This window comes from Callorhinus ursinus, unplaced genomic scaffold, assembly GCF_003265705.2.
Source record: "Callorhinus ursinus isolate GAN/ISIS: 27379988/994484 unplaced genomic scaffold, GSC_fseal_2.0 scaffold64, whole genome shotgun sequence".
NCBI classification, from domain to species: domain Eukaryota; kingdom Metazoa; phylum Chordata; class Mammalia; order Carnivora; family Otariidae; genus Callorhinus; species Callorhinus ursinus.
The window spans coordinates 3,008,818-3,026,175 of NW_027397126.1; the positions used below are offsets into that span (position 1 = coordinate 3,008,818).

Genomic DNA, 17,358 nt, shown 5'->3' on the forward strand with positions numbered 1-17,358 from the left:
ATACCTCCCCCTGTTCTGATGTGTTGCTTCCTGCTTCAGCCTCCCATCAGCCACAGTGGCAGAAGCCCAGGGAATCAGAGGTGAAGTTGAAAGATGAACACTGCCTATACTCTTCACTTCACCCAAGAGGCCATTGGAAATAGCCCAAAGACCCACTGAGGGAGATGGACATTGTTTCCCAGAAGTAAATACAGCTCGGCTTGTACTTTGGAACAATTGGTCAACCTTGCTACTTGCACAATTCGTCAGCAAAGGTTATGCAGTGCCTGAATAGGATCATGGCAGAATCACTGGGCCTCATCACCATCTGCCTTTTAGGATATCTACTCAGTGCTGAATGTACAGGTTTGTTTCCTTTTTAAAGATACATTGAGTATGCTTGTCTTTTAGATATAGAAATGTCTGGTGCTATCTTCACTAAATAACGATTATAGGATTTGACAGCAACGTTTAAGATTCTCGTTGTCAGCATGTGGGTTGCTAAGTACTCGTTCTCTGGTAGCTGTGTCTTCTTAATTGTTAAAACTAAATAGATCTACAATGCTTACGGTACTTTTATTTTTAATGGACACTGGTAGGCTTGTGATTTGACAATGTAATTCTGCTTAGAAAACAGTCACCTCCTTGGTTAAAGAAAAGTAAGAGTGGGAAAATGTTTTAACCAGGAAACAGCAGACTGTGAAGAAGACATTAACCCTGTCATTTTGTGTTTTTTTTTTTTAACTCACCATTTTGAGATCAAAATGGGATGTGTCACGTTAAAGCTACAAACAATGGCTTTATTTACACACATAGTTGGATTTTAAGGTATCTGACGTGTTTCAAAATTTTAGAACTACATAATGAGGCAAGCCTCTAATTTTAAACATCCCTAAAGTTATACACCTACAATTTTAAGGTTTACTTACAACAAACTTTTCATTACTAAGTTGTTACTTATCCCTAAAGTTTTTCATGAATTAGGAAAAATTATTTTGTCTCTGATTCTAAACATCGCAGAGTTAATACATGGGGAAACCCAATACTCACTTGAGCAAAACAAGTCCAAGAACTGACATAAGGAGTAGGAACTTAGTTAATGCAATGTATATCACTTGGTTTTTTCACAACTTCAGTGACTTTATGCATTTCCCAAAGGAAGGCACACAGGGAAGAAATTACCCCATTTAGGCAGACAGTGTGTTCTCACAGGAAACATTTATCACCCTTACTTGTCAACCTACTCTAATCAAATCTAGTAGCTGACAGTGCCAGGATCAGGGGTGCCAACCCTAAGGGTCCCTGGAAAGCAGACTGGCCCTGTGTTTCCCTCTCCAGACATGATGTCAGACTGAAATGCAGGAATGATGATCCGAGCACGCAAAGGTTAAATCAAACTAGCCAAGTGGGTAGAGTGAAGAAATAAAGAAATTTAGCCGGAAAATTCACCAAGTAGGACATAAAGCTAAGCCTTTACACATATCTCATCAGTGTGAGATCTAGGAGGACAAAAGACCCAAGTCCCTCCTTCAACATAAGTGCTGAGATAATGGACGTTTCAGGAGGGCTACTTCTCCCTTGAAGACCTCAGATGTTGGAAAAAAGGAGAGGTATGGCGGTGCGGAGGGGCAGGGGGAGGGACTAGAAGAGATAAACCCAAAGAGAGACTAAATATGTGACCCTCAGACAATAGTGAGGAGAAAGGCAGTGTGATTCTGGAGTCCTTGTAGGCGGAGATAACAGGCCCTTGCGGAGAGAGCCAGGAGATTTCCCTCAGGACGGCAGCACTGATGCATCACTCTCTTCTGCTCTTAAACTGTCACTGGCTTCGAAAAGCTGTTTCTGTGAATGACTTACAGAGATGTTACATTTTCATGACCGCGGCCCTTAGGTATTATTTGCATCTGTTTAGAATTTTGAAATCAAAACTGTTCTGTGAAACCAATTCAGTTTTATAAGGTGCATGGGCTGAAGGTGTCTTTCGTTCAGAATGAATGCATGAGATGAACGAATGAAAGACAGCTTCGGTCCGTACACTTTACAAAACATCACAAAACTGAGTGACTAACATGGTGCCAGGTACCGGGGTGAGGTATCAGGGGCACGGGGATAATCCAGACTCCCTCTTTGACCTAAAGCCCCACGAAGTCAAGTGAGAAATCTCTCAATGTAAGGTGACAAAATGTGTGCCAGGTGCTAAAAGACCATACAGAAAGGAATATGTTAACTGGGAAAACACTTGACAGACAGACAGTATCTTAAAAGATGGGTCTTAAAAGATGAGTAGGTTCACTCTCCTTAAATGTCTGATCTAGGGCATTGCACACAGAGAGAATCACATGTGTGCAAAGATCCAGATCCACAAAGAATGTGAGGTCTTTCAGGAACTCAGTAGGTTTTGAATATTAAATATGACAAGTGAGGTAGGAGAGCTAGACAGGGTCAGGTCATCAGATAATGAAACTCTGAAATGAAGGAGTTTGGACACCAGAACCCAATTACTGGGTCATCAGAAGTGTAAACGTGAATAATGCTGATGGCTGATCTAGAATGCTCAGTCTGGCAACATTCTTTTTTTTTACTATTTTTTTTTCTCACTACGTTTTTTATTTCGATTCCAGTATGGGTAGCATACACTGTTACATGAGTTTCGGGTGCACAATATAGTGACCCAACAATTGTATACATTACTCAGTGCGCATCCTGATACGTGTACTCTTTAACCGCCCCCCCCCCCCATCACCGTCTGGGTGTGGAAGGGGAACCGGTTCAGAGAAGCGTGGAGGGTGGTCTTGGGCATCTGACATGATTACAGGACACAGCATCGTACCTTCGAGAATGGGCTGTGCAGTCTGACTGCCAATGCCCCGAAATCCTGGCTCTGACACTTTAGTATGCTCCCTGGGCCAAGTGACTTCACCTCTCCGAAGCTCCATTCCTCTCACTTACAATGAGATGACAGTACCTATCTCGTGGGACTACTGTGAGGATGGAATGAAATAATGGCCCCAAAGCAATGAGCACAGGGTCCAGCCCTTCCGAAGCATTAGATAAACACCAGCTCTGATTCGTCGCAGGACAATGTAGAGTTAGGGAGCTGGAAAGAGGATCTGGAATTCAGAAGATAGATCTGACCAGAAGGTAGATATTTGGAACCCCCACTGTCGGAGAAAGAGCAGTTCCGACGGTGTGTGTGAGGGTCCCGGGAGTGAGCATGGATAATGTGGCGGCTGACATAGGGCCCAGCTGTAGCAAGTGCTCAGAAGACTAACAGAAAGAAAGAAAAGAAAAGGGAAGGGAAGGGAAGGGAAGGAAAGAAAAAAGGAAAAGAAACTGGTGTTGAGAGAGTGAGGGCCAGCCTGGGGGGGTAAGCAAGGTACATACATAGAGTGTAACTGTACTTGCATGTGCACACTGAGAGACAGGGTCTCCTTACATGTTGTGCCCTAGATGCCTTGTTTACTTCACCCTAGTCCCGGCCCTGCGGTAAAGACATATGGCATGACCAGGCTAAGGCAGTAACCTGAGAGAACTCTGAACGTTGAAGGGGCAGGCAGCCAAAAGGGAATGCATTGATTCAAGTGGTGGATGAATAACAAGAGTTAGAGCAAAGAGAAGAGCCAGTAGAGTGACTTCATGGAAAGAGTACCCTGGGGGGAGAGAGAGAGAGAGAGAGAGAGAGAGAGAGAGAGAGAGATCGATCAAGCATTAGAAATGTTTCAGAGCGGTCAAGAAGTACATAAACTCATAATTATCCTTTAGGAAGTCATTGCTGATCCTGACAATAGTCATTTCATTATATGGATGGGAGTAAAGAAGGGAAAGAGCCAGAGAAAAGCGCATTAAGGCACTAGAAGGAATTGAGAAACGGAAAGGCAGGCCAGCATGAGAGGATCAGAGAGAGAGAGAGAGAGAGAAAGAGAGAGAGAACCCACGTACACCACGTACTGTGTACACGTATTATCTCACGGATCCTGTCAACAACACTGTGAGGTAGATATTCTTATTATACCACTGGTATACCCATTTTGCATTTGACTAAGTTAAGCTTCAGAGATTTTTGTCACTTGCCTAACGTCTCACAGCCAACAGGTGGTAAATATGTGGTTCAAGTCCAGGTGTGTCTGACCTGACTGCAAACCCCTGTTTTTCCACTCAGCCCCACTGTAATTGGGGGCGGACATAAATGCTACCGTCGGGGTGCCCAGGGCCAAGCAGAGAGGAGGGCCTGGCGGGGCGGCTGGGAGGCATCACCAGGTGGTGGCATCCATCTGCAGCTCGGTGGTTTTCTCCCACAGTGCTCAGCGGCCCCAAGAGGGAAGACAGGCAGATGGCCACACTCATCTAGCGCTTGGCACTGCAGGGTATTGCAGCACAGAGGAAGGAGTGAGGGATTTGAGAAAGTTGGCAAGAGTTGAAGAGAAGAAGTCTAAGCTAAGTTCCAAAAAAATGTGAAGTCCAAGGGGACTCGCAGAGCAAGAGAAAAGTGAGGTTGTCAGGGGACCCGAAGTCTCCATAAAGTGAACAGCTGCAATGAAAATAAGGGAATACAGTTTAGCTCCTCTTCTTCTTCCTTCTTTCTTCTTCTTCTTCTTCTTTTTTTTTTTGGAATTTATGAGAAAGCAGTCCCAAAATGCCTGGAAAGTTCATCTTATAAGCACCTGGTCCTGTTCAGATCATATCAGAGAGTCCCCTGAAGAAAGGAACAACTCCAGCAACTTCTTGAGTTCCTGTTATTAATTATAGATATAGATATGTTTTCAATATCTACCTAGAGAGACATACACAGAGACACAGAGAGAGAGAGGCAGAGAGAGAGACAGTGAGATTTGAATGTGGGGAGAGAGGGAGGGAAGGAGAGAATTAGGTTAGAGACCTCAGTCCTCCAGAGTTCAGGAGTGTCCCTAAAGGCTAGGCTGTCACAGCTAAAGTCAGTCACATCCTGAATCCCAGAGAAAGACTTAGGTCACTGGAATTCCCTTAACACATGCCAACCGAAGGTACTGTGAATCTGAAAATAAACAAATTAATGCAGTGGTTTTTCTTTAACATCTAGTGAGAGACACTGGGGTTGCATTTGCAGCTGGACCACAATTAGGCTTCTGTTCTTCCAAGAGAAATTTGTTGCAAAGTCATTTGGGCAACCGCATCCCGAGAATGCAGCCCAGCCAGGGTGATGGATCACCTTGCAAGGATCTGCAATTAGCTATTTTCAAATGATGACAAAGTGTGAACTTAACTGCTTATTTGAGAACTTTCTCTTTCATCCAAAGTAAATTCAAATATGATTGAAAATCTGACCTTTCATCACTGGAACTCTCTTGACTAAAAGCCAAATTGAATTTTAATTCCTAAATCTCCATGTGTATACAGTAGTACCATGAGGACAGCACAGATTTTGGTTCCATGCCCCAAAGATAAATTGGCTTTGGGATTACTTGAATTAAAAACAAAGCCTTTCTTAAGAGATGTATTTAATTTTCATGATGTTTTCTTTTTCCTAAAGCTAAAGAATTGTTCTTTTGAATTTCAGTTTTTCTTGATCGCAAAAATGCCACCAAAATTCTGAATCGGCCAAAGAGGTATAATTCAGGTAAACTGGAAGAGTTTGTTCAAGGTAACCTTGAGAGAGAATGTATGGAAGAAAAGTGTAGTTTTGAAGAAGCCCGAGAAGTTTTTGAAAACACTGAAAAAACCGTGAGTATCTCCACATAATATTCTTCAGATGCAGAGCAAAGTACAGAAAACGAAAAAAGAAAAAAAAAAAAAAGAAAGAAACTTCTCTTTGGAATTTTAAAATGTCTACCCATATATATGTATTATAAAAGTTATAAAAGGGGAAGACTCGAATCCAAAATATTTTGAGTACTACCACTAACTTGTCCTCTTTTTCTTTATAGACTGAATTTTGGAAGCAATACGTTGGTAAGCAATTTTTTCCTCTAGCTGGTATAGGAAACATCTGAGAATTATGTATCATTTCTCTGTGTAAACAGACAATATATTAAACGCTGTCAAAAGGGTCTGACTCTTTTACCCAAGACTGAATGGTGATATAGGACAGGTTTATGCCCGGGGGGGGGGGGGGGGGGGGGCATGAGCTAGCAGATAAGCTTACTCTTCCCTAGGGCTTCAACAAGACATTGTTGTACTCCAGGCAGCTGGAAGGAAGAAACTAAGATGACTGCCCCTGGGCACTGAGTGAGAGTTTCCAGTCTTCCGCAGAGAATGTGAAAAACGCTGACTGACTTAGATGTTTATTGCTTAGAAGTCCTCCTTATGATGGCCTACAAGGCCCTCCATGATCGTCCCAGCCCTCCCTTTCCACCGGCCCTCAGACCCTCCTCTCCTGCTCTCCTCCTCACATGTAGGGGTGGGGAGGTTTGGGGGGAGGAGAGGGGCAGCCATCTTGGCCTCCCTGCTGCTCCCAGCACACTCTAGGCATGCTTCCGCTCTGGTCTCTAACCTGACTGTTCCTTGACCGTGGAATGCTCCTCTGCCAGGTTCCCCTGGGCTCGCTCCCTCCCCTCCTTCAGCTCTTCACCCAAATGTCACCATCGCGATGAAGCCTACCTACCTTGACCGTCTGTTAGTACTTCAACCTGCCTCCCTATAACCCCATCACCTAGATACCACAGCCTCCTCTCCTATTTTTCACAGCACTTTTCACCATCTGAGGGAACATATAAGGAATGTTCTTACTTCTACTATTTATTATCTATTTTCCCCACCTCATTAGAATGCAAGCTTCACATTGGCAGGGGTGTTCAAGTGTTTTGTTTATTGATGTATTCCTGGTACCTTGAACACTATCTGGTACAGAAGCACTGAATAAATATTTGTTGAATGAACTGACCAAAAGGAGGAAAAGTCAAAACTTCCATGACAACCGAGCTTTAAAACTAACTTAAAATCCAGCAGCAAGATTTTGAGGCAGCATACGTTCCAGAGGTTGACTTATCTAAGACCATCCACACGGACAGAACCTAGACAGCAAATTCACTGAGTTCCAGCAAGTGGAGATCCAGTGCTATGTTCCACTTGCTATTCTGGAACTCGTTCATACTCTAGTAACTCAATTTCCCTACTTTTGTTTTTAACTCCTGAGGGAGGACGAGGTCCACTCCATTACACTGACTTTCTCGGCCTTTCCTTGCTGTTAGTAATGAAGACTACCAAGCCAATTCTCTACTCAGGTGTTCCCCTGCCGTTAGTCCAAATGAGTCTTTTTATTCTTTATTTCCATTATATTTAAAACTTGAAATCTTGTGATTTTTTTTTTTAAGATTTTCTTTTTAAGTAATCTCTACCCCCAACATGGAGCTCAAAACCACAGCCCCAAGATCAAAAGTCACACACTCCACCGACTTGAGCCAGCCAGGTGCCCCTTGTGATAGATTTTTAAAGCAAATCAATTTCTACTTCCCCATCCCCCCCCCCAAAAAAAATCCCAGCTGTATTTAAACTCCCATGACCTCTTCGTTTGCCCACCCCACTCCCCAGCAGGGGTTGGTCAGAACCTCTTAAGCACCGTATTTTGAAGCTGAGCCCTGCCTTCTGGGTCAAAGGCCACGTTGTTTACTGTATCCAGGGTAAAGATAGCTCGGAAACCTCGGGGGCATGATTCTGTCACTACTGCTTCATCCACCAAAAAACGAGAACAAAAAAGCAAAAAGAAAATAACTCCCTGCCTCTTTTCAGTTGCAGCCGAGATTCTTAACCACCCCAAAATAGCCGATGCTATTTCTTACCCTGTGGGCTTCCACATCCTGCAGGGCGCAAGCCCCTCACGCCTGCCTTATCTTCTACTATCAACAGCCTGGTGGAAGAAGAAAGATCGCCCAAGCCCAAGAGCTAGCTAGCATCCGTCAAGCACTTTACAGTTTACAGAGTGCCTGTCATATTTAATCCACACACCAACCCAGTGAGCAAAGCATTATTAACCTCAGTTTACGGAGAACACTGAGGCTTAGGGAGGCTAAAAGACTTGCCAGAGGTCATCCAGTTGGGGAGTCGCAGAGCCCAGAAGAGAACCCAACTTCTCTAACAAGCCAGGCCTCGCTCTCATGATCACCCCCCTCCCGACCTTCAGATCTACATGCAGTTACTCATTAAACAACCACCTAGGAGCCTTCAATGGAATCTCTTACTTGTCAAGGTCTTGTCCCTTGTTGTCTTTGACCCCTACTGTCTGTGGCTTTGCCTGAGCCCAAAGTACACACAGACAAGCACCCAAAGGAGGACTAAAGGCAGGATAAAATGACACTCACTTTAAAGATATGTCTCAGCAAATGAGTTGCTGTGTAGCTGGCTGCAAGCCCAGACCCTTTCAGTGAAACATCCTAAATAATTCAGATCCGTTGGTCTATAATATAAAGTGCAAATGTAGCTCGTTTTTTAGACCAGTTTGAACATCAATAATAATAAGCCAGAGATAACGTATTTTGTTTTCATAGAATTGGAACAAATTGAACTATCCGTGCAAAAGCACACTGGATCATGGGGCAGAGGCGACAAGGTCTAATCTTTACAGCAAGCAGATTTTCCAGGGAGGGACTATGTCTGAGAAAGGGATAGGAGCCCTTAGTCCATGGGAGCTGGACTGGAACTCCTGACCAAGGGCATGACAGACGAGCTGCCCCTCCCCCCCGGGGCAAGCAACCCTCCACCCAAATGGCGGGGGGGGGGGGGGGGGGTGCTCCAAAGTTGGACCAAGAATTAGAAATTTCTCTTTCATCGCCCCCTTTCTCTTTCTTTCATTCTTAGGTCATCTTTACCTCTTACTCTGGCCGACCTAGCTCTTATTTTTTTCTTCAGAGCTGTCTCTCTTAGTTCAAGGTGTGTACCCACCTCCCTTGTGGTTCTATCCCCCCCTTTCTCCCGAGGCTTCCTTAGCAGTATGGATTGAGCAAGAGCTTTCAGAAACCAGACTCAAAGGCTCCCTTCTTATCCCGACCCTTCCCCACTTGCCTATTCCTTCCTCCTGGTTTCCTACCCCAGGTGTCTTCTAAGGCTCTCAAGAACTCCATGAATGTCCAAACTTCAGGAAAGGTAGAGAGGAAACACAGCGGACCTATACATAAATAACGCAAATCTTCAGAACATTTTCATTTTTGATTCTTTGTGGGAGAAGCAGTGTCTTATCTGAAACTAATATAACACTGTATGTCGACAAGCAGGAATTAAAATTAACACTTAAAAAAAAAACCTAAAAATTTTAAAAAAACTAAAACTTTAAAAAAAAATTTAAAAAAGAAAAGTGGCTTCTCACTTGACCTAGACCATTTGGGACCTAACTCAGCAGAATACCTTTCAGCAGGGAGAGATGCTTCGGGCATCTCTTCCATTGTTTTGAACCATCACTGCATACTATACTTGAAGAAGTTAAATGATACCAGAAAGAAGGAGATGCATTTGCTCCAAGCCGAGGCTGCCAGGGCTCTGAGGAGAAGTCCCGTCTGCTCTCCAGCTCAGCATGTTCTGTAAGACCTGCCACGACAGGCCTGTATGACAGAGATACCAAGTGCTGAAGGGACGGGGTTTGATTTAGAGCTAACTTGTCCTCACTCTCGAAGAAAGGAATGAAAACCCTTCTCCCCCTATGCTCAGATAGTCCATTTCTAACCTCCGACATTCTTCTCCCTCTTCCTAGGACTGCAGTAGCCTAAGAACCTTTGCTTGGGTTGTTCTTAGAAACTCAGGAGGACAGGGGGCATCCCATAAGCAGCAGCAGCAGCAGCAGTTTTGACCCTAAAATCAGGCTCCCCTCCCCATGAGTCTGTGCACGGAGGCATTCTAAGCAGTTTATTTGCTAATTCAACTTTCTTAACCTATCTCAAAGATGGAGATCAATGTGAGTCCAATCCCTGTTTAAATGGCGGCATATGCAAAGATGATATTAATTCCTATGAATGTTGGTGTCAAGCTGGATTTGAAGGAAAGAACTGTGAATTAGGTAAGTAACTATTTTTTGATTACTCGTGGTTCCACGCTTCCCTGTGGAACCAGATGAAACTAGAAAATGCAATATTTACGTATCATAATTTTCTCTTAAAAACATATTCTTATCATGGTAAAGAACACTTAACAGGAGATCTATACCCTTTTTTTAAAGATTTTATTTTATTTACTTGAGAGAGAGAGAGAGGGAGAGCACAAGCAAGGGGAGGGGCAGAGGGAGAGGGAGAAGCAGGCTCCCCGAGGAGCAGGGAGCCCGATGCGGGGTTTGATCCCGGGACCCTGAGATCATGACCTGAGCAGAAGGCAGACGCTTCACTGACTGAGCCACCCACGTGTCCCAGGAGACCAACAGTCTTAACAAATTTTGAAGTGTACAATACAGTACTGTTCACTCTAGGCACTGTGTTGTTCAGCCCATCTCTAGAACTCCTTCATCTTGCGTAACTGAAACTTTATACCCACTGAACAGCAGCTCCCCCATTTCCCCTTCCCTCGGCCCCTGGCAAACACAATTGTATTCTCTGTTTCTATGTGTCTGCCTATTTTAGACACCTCAAATAAGTAGAATCATTCAGTATTTGTCCTTCTGTGACTGGCTCATTTCATTTAGCATAATGTACTCCAGGTTCATCTGTGTTGTTGCCTAAGACAGGATTTCCTTTTTTAAAAAGGCTGATCATATTCCATTGTGTAAAGCATATACTTTTCAAAGCTTATAAACATTCATTGGGTCTGTAGTCCTAGTTTCTTGGATGAGTTCAAGAAACTACAGTAAGAGCAATAATAATATTTGGTAGCTAATATTAAGTGGTAATGATGCTCCCCTCACTTATTAATCCTCAATACAACCATATGCCCTCAGTACCATTATTATCCCCATTCTGTGCAGATGAGGACACTATAGCTCAGACAGCTCAAAATCACAGAGGCAGTAAATGGTTGAGCTAGAACTTGAACTTCACTTTGTCTGACCAAAACCCACCCTTCTCCTATCCACAAAATGCAAAGAAAACTGAACCCATAAAATTGAACTCGTGACTAAATCGTTATCAACATAGGCAGTGGAAGTCAATGAAATATAGAACTGAGATATGGCAAGGCCAATTCTCCATAAAATAGCCACTTCTCTGCACATACAAACCACTTCACATGTTAAATTTGTTGACAAAAATCGGAGCTCACTCCTGAATTTGACTATATGGATCACATTGAAAGAGTTGCATAGCAAATCTAGGAGCACTGTCCATCTTTTCTCCTTATAGCCTATTCGCCGCCCCCGGGATTTTGGCAACTGGAGCAGTAAATCCCCAAGTCCTTCTCCTACTTGCTTATTATCTCTGGATGCAAGATTACTGGTATTATGGTTGTGAAAGGCACACCATGCTAATGACAGATTCTCTCTCTCCTCTGAAACTCCAGAAGAATGGAGATGCAATCCTAGGGAAAGAATTCAACAGCACAGGCTACCTGACTAAGGGCAAAGAGTAGAAAATTGGCAGGACTCTATTAAGACTTTCTCACAATCCACCTGACACACAGATGAAAAAGACATAAAACAAAATGAAACTCAGCAGCTGCGGTTGTCCTACAGAGAAAGGAAAAAAAAAAAAGTCACCTGTAATGTTGTTCAGAAATCTTTTCAGTACTAAAGAGAACTCCACAGATCATCTACCTTTAAGAGCTAAAAGATTTTTAAAAAGAATAGAAGATAACAAAAGGAAAAGGTGGCAGGGCAAAAACATTTAAAAATAAAGAAAAGAATGGATGCAGGTCGAGGATCTGATACCCCCGGCTCGGGGTACCTCCCATCCCTTCAAATTTCCCAGCATGGGGGCAAACCAATGCCTGGGTTACCTTTCCTGTGGTTGTGGTAACTTGCTCAAGATCTCTGCAGTGTTACTTTCATCTGAAAGTTTCTAATTTCAAATTCAGATTTCCGTATACAAACCTGATCCTGCTATTATGGAAAGCTACGGAAATCTGTGGAGTAGTTACTCATCAGCAGCTTAAACAATATAGCCTTGGAGCTGAGGGAATGAATAACTCAATTAGTCTCAGTTCAAAATGAAGAGCACATTGTAGCAGAGTATAATTGAAAATAGTATTTAGCGAGGTGCCTGGTGGGCTCAGTCGGTAGAGCACACGACTCTTGATTTCGGGCTCGTGAGTTCAAGCCCCACATTGGGTGCAGAGCTTACTTTAAAAAAAAGAAATAAATAAAATAAAATTAGGAGCAATTTTTTAAAAAATAATGTTTTGCATTAAATATTCCTAAATGTCTTTAGTTTAAAATGAAGACACTTTAATGGAGGAGAATTACACTGAGGAATGTAAGTATAAGCACAGGACTTCTGTAACAGGGTTTGCTACCCACGTGAGGCTGTGGGCCACACAGCAGAAGGGTCGTCTATACTGGCCACCTCCTCAGGTCTCAGGCCCCACACACATTGGTTTGGGAAAGGCTCTGCGGTTGCAACTTCGTCTACTACCATATCTGGCCTCTAGGGAGCATCGATCTCCCCTGGCCTACCTGATCAAGGTCAAGAAAAATCCTCTTGGTGCACTTAGTTCAGAGACAAAGTGGGAATTCTCCCAAAAATCTTTTTTATCTCAGACACTAGAGGAAAACAGAAGCATATACAAACTCCCATTTAAGCTGTTGCTTCAAACCGATCTACAGACTGACCTCAAAGCCTGCTAGGCAGCACGGTTTACAGAGCACTGGAGGCCCAAATTTCTCGCCTCACCCTTGTCTTAGAAAAAAAAGTATGTGGTGCGGGGGGGGGGGGGGGGGAGATTTCCATTGTTAAGATCTTGTCATTTGCCTTTTCCCTTGTTCATCAGGCTCCTCTCTGGGAGAAAGAGGTACAAACATTCAGGGCGTGCTTTCTAGTTAAAAGAGTAACAATGAATTGGCTACTGTGCCCCCATGGTTAGAATAATGACCGCTATAGGTCCCCATTTACACATCACATCTGAGGCCTTTCCAGATAGATCAAGGTCTGTAAGAACTTGGGTCATTCCCCTTTGAAGAGTACAAAAGACATCTACCCACAGTAAGACAGGAGGGAGAGGAAAACATCACAAGCACATAAACACTTTTTACACTTTGCTGACATGTTGTAGACACCACGCTCTTATTTACTGAGTATTTCAGTGGAATGGAGAAAGAAAATATCTTGAGTTTAGCTGAATACCAGTATATTCTATGGTAAGCTTGTTAAATAGAACATCTTTTGTCTGAGCTTTAGTTTTCACATCAGAGAATATATGAGGGAAGATGAAGACAGAGTAAAATAAAGCAGAACAGGATAACTTTGGTAGTAGGCAGGGGCAGAATTAGAAAGAGGTGTTTGGGCAAATATGAAGGGGAAAAAGAACAGATGCTTTGAGAGGCTCGACAGATACTCTAGGCACAGAGACCAGCCTCGGGACCAGGGAGAACCCATACCCAACACAGCGCTAGACATCTAAATGCTCAATAAAGCACTGATGAATGAGTCCCATAGTGACTGTTCCTTAGATCCTGGACCAGAGACCTCCCCACTGGAACTCCTTGTGCTACTATTCTATTTCCAGAATCTTGAGTCCTTTCTCTGAGAGCAAAAGACTGCTGATTAGACAGCAATATTTCCCACTGCACACACAACACAAGCCATGAAGACGGCAAATGAGGAAAATGGCGGACAGGTCTAGTAACTTAAGCCAAGGACACAGAATCAGAATTGGGAAAACCACCCCGAGTTTATTCATTCCCGTCGTACATGCCCTGAACCACACCAGGCTGCACCTACCACCTACCTCTGTGAACTGACCACAATCTCATATTGACTGAACACTTTCTACAGGTGGTATTTGAGTTGGCTGAACACTTGAGTATTGCTTTGTAACAACAAAATGATAGCCAAAAACATGAAAAGAGCCAGGGATGTAATCACTATGAGTAAGGAGAAAGGTCTTTTAAAAATAAATATGAAGGACCAAGTGCCATCTTTTTTGGCTCACGCACTTAGATTATTGGCAGCACAGATTAAAGCTCAGGCGGGTTCCTTTACCTGTGCGGCAACAGTTGATTTGCTTCCCCTTAATTCCTGAAGTGGCAGGAAGGAACATGAGCAAGTGATTACATTAACCTATGCGAGCCTATGTAAAACGGAATTTGAAAAGTGAGATCCGACACTCAGCAATCCATAATATACTCCAAACCCATATAGTCACTCTGTTAGCCTGGATTCCCCAAGTCTGTGACTCGAGCTTATTTATTAGGGTGCGCAATCCTGGGGAGCAAAAGTAAGGGACAGGGGCGTGAGGCAGTGAGGAGAGGAGAACGGACCCTAGAGAGAGTCATCTCTCCTCATCTGCAACTGATCACTGGATCTCCTGGGACTATTTTCCATGGAGCCAGAGGAACTGACTTCAAAACAGTCCATCTGGGAGGGGAGACGTGATGAAAGAATTTGTCTAGCAGCATCTGTCTCCCAGTAGTCAGAAGTTTAGCCGAGGGGCCCTTAACTCCCCCGCATCTCCAGGTTGTACTCACTGGGGGCACCCGCCCAGGTGATGAGGGATCCCACGCCTCAGCGTCAACAGGGAAGTGCCAAGGTAAGAAGGGAGAGGCCCATGGTGCGGATGCGAGCCAAGGCAATTCAAGGCTGCACCTGTATGAGGTCAGAAGGTGCTGCAGAGCGGCCGATGACCACAGCACTGGCAAAGACAGACGTGGGGCTGAGAGGAACTAAAGTGGCACATAGCAGGTGTCTAATATAGTCATTCTTTTTCAAACTTTCTGTGTTCTTACTACACCAACAAGTGAGCGTTTCTCTTGAAAGTGGTACTGTTGTTGAACAGCTAGGTAAGGGGGAAGGCATCTCCTATCCATTGTGTTCCTGCGCTGCTCCAGAGACAGAAATAAGCCCAAGGGCAGAGCCTGTTTCTCTTAATGCAGCAGGTCTCAGCTAGCCAGCCCTGAACCACGCTACTTCCTGCTATTGAGACTGCATAGGAGAAACAAAGGGAAAACACGGTAATTAAAAAATACAAAATAAGATGGCAGGAATGAACCAAATATATCAGAAGTCAGAGGTTTTTTTAAATTTTATTTTATTATGTTATGTTAATCACCATACATCATTAGTTTTTGAATGCAGTGATCCACGATTCATTGTTTGCTTATAACACCCAGTGCTCCATGCAGTACGTGCCCTCCTTAATACCCATCACTGTTCTAATCCATCCCCCCTCCCCCCTCCCCTCTAAAACCCTCAGTTTGTTTCTCAGAGTCCATCGTCTCTCATGGTTCGTCTCCCCCTCCGATTTCCACCCCCTTCATTTCTCCCTTCCTTCTCCTAATGTCCTCCCTGCTGTTCCTTATGTTCCACAAATAAGTGAAACCGTATGGTAATTGACTTTCTCTGCTTGACTTGTTTCCCTTAGCATCGTCTCCTCCAGTCCCATCCATGTGGATGTAAAAGTTGGGTATTCATCCTTTCCGATGGCTGAGTCATATTCCATTGTATTTATGGACCACATCTTCTTTATCCATTCATCTGTTGAAGGGCATCTCGGCTCTTTCCACAGTTTGGCTATTGCGGACATTGGTGCTATGAACATTGGGGTGCATGTGGCCCTTCTTGTCACTGCATCTGTGTCTTTGGGGTCAATACCCAGGAGTGCAATTGCTGGGTCGTAGGGTAGCTCTATTTTCAACTTTTTGAGGCACCTGCACACCGTTTTCCAAAGTGGCTGTACCAACTTGCATTCCCACCAACAGTGTAAGAGGGTTCTCCTTTCTCCACACCCTCTCCAGCATTTGTTGTTTCTTGCCTTGTCCATTTTTGCCATTCTAACAGAAGTCGGAGTTACTGTGAATTGGGGTTAATGGCAATTTTCAGTCTGGAGTTAAAAATCTAATTGTATGCTGTTGACCAAAAAAGATACCTAGAATAAAATTACACCAGGAGGCTAAACTAAATGGATGTAAAAATATTTCCAGGGAAATGCTAACGAAAAGAAACTGGTGAAGCAAACTTAATATCAGGCAAAATAGAATCCAAGACAAAAAGAATTACAAGACACAAAGAACACCACCTCATATTAATAAGGGAGACTGCATAGGAAAGTAAAGAAAATGTGGGTCACTAGAATGCTCATCAGTGCCTACACATCATATCTTTGGCATTTAGCCACCTTAAAGGACCTGATTTCATTCGCTTGTGCTGATATATACCCATCTCAGCCAGCTTCAAGTGTGCTTAGATAAATTGGATTACACTAAAGCTATGAACTTCAGTGGGGCACCTGGGTGGCTCAGGCAGTTAACTCTTGATTTCAGCTCAGGTCATGATCTTGGGGTCATGAGATCAAGCCCTGCATCAGGCTCCAAACTCAGCAGGAAGTCTGTTTGAGATTCTTTCTCTCCTTCTGCACCCCCCACTCTCTAAAATAAATAAACAAATCTTAAAAAAAAAAAAAAAAAAACTATGGGGGCGCCTGAGTGGCTCAGATCATTAAGTGTCTGCCTTCAGCTCAGGTCATGATCTCAGGGTCCTGGGATCGAGCCCCACATCAGGCTCCCTGGGAAGCCTGCTTCTCCTTCTCCCTCTGCCGCTCCCCGGCTTGTGCTCTCTCTCTCAAATAAATAAATAAAAATCTTCAAAAATAAATAAAACATTAAAAAAAAAAACCTATGAACGTCTATTCAGCAAAATACACTATTTTAGGACAAAAAGGCAAGTCAGAGTGGGAGAAGAAACCAGCAGTACATATGTCCAAGAACTGGAACCCTCACACACCGATGCTGGGAATTTAAATTTGTACAATTATGTCAGAAAACTACTTGGCAGTATCTACTAAACCTGAACATATGATCCAACAATTGCACTCCTAAGTATATACCCAGGATTCATGCATATATTACCAAAAGATATGTATTAGGAATGTTCATTACAGTATTACACCTAAGAGCCAAAAACTGGAAAGTCAACTCAAATATTCATCAGCAATAAAATGGATAAAACAGTAACATTTACACAACAGAATACTACTCAGCATGCAAATGAACCACTGCTGTACAAATAACATGGATGAATCTCACAAAGTGTTACATGAAAGACACAGAGGAGTGCATATTGTGAGCTTCTATTTACATAAAGTTCATTAACAGGCAAAATTCCCTCTTAGAATCTGGTAATGGATGGCAACTTTGGAAAGGAGGACCGGTGTAGTGGTGGAAGGGGGCATGCAGAGAGCCTCTGGGATGTGGATAATGGCCCATGCATTGATCGCTTTAGTGTTTAAACAGGTGCACACACTTTGTGAAAATTCACCCTGAAGTTTTGAGGGACTTCTCTGAATATATATTATCCTTTAATAAACAGCTTCTTAAAATTGCAGTCTAAGATTTAGTGAAAGTAGAACACC

General features: G+C 43.4%; 1 protein-coding gene across 2 annotated transcripts in view; it reads left to right on the plus strand.

Annotated features, from left to right (window-relative positions):
• Positions 1-225: 225 nt before the first annotated feature.
• The window catches only part of F9 (coagulation factor IX), a 32,091-nt gene continuing 14,958 nt past the window's right edge, over positions 226-17,358 (plus strand). For both annotated transcript variants that reach the window (XM_025861559.2, XM_073885632.1), the window contains exons 1-4: positions 226-345; positions 5,513-5,676; positions 5,880-5,904; positions 9,821-9,934. In XM_025861559.2, the coding sequence (XP_025717344.1) occupies positions 258-345; positions 5,513-5,676; positions 5,880-5,904; positions 9,821-9,934 (391 nt within the window). In that variant the 5' untranslated portion in view covers positions 226-257. The remainder of the gene's footprint in view (positions 346-5,512; positions 5,677-5,879; positions 5,905-9,820; positions 9,935-17,358) is intronic.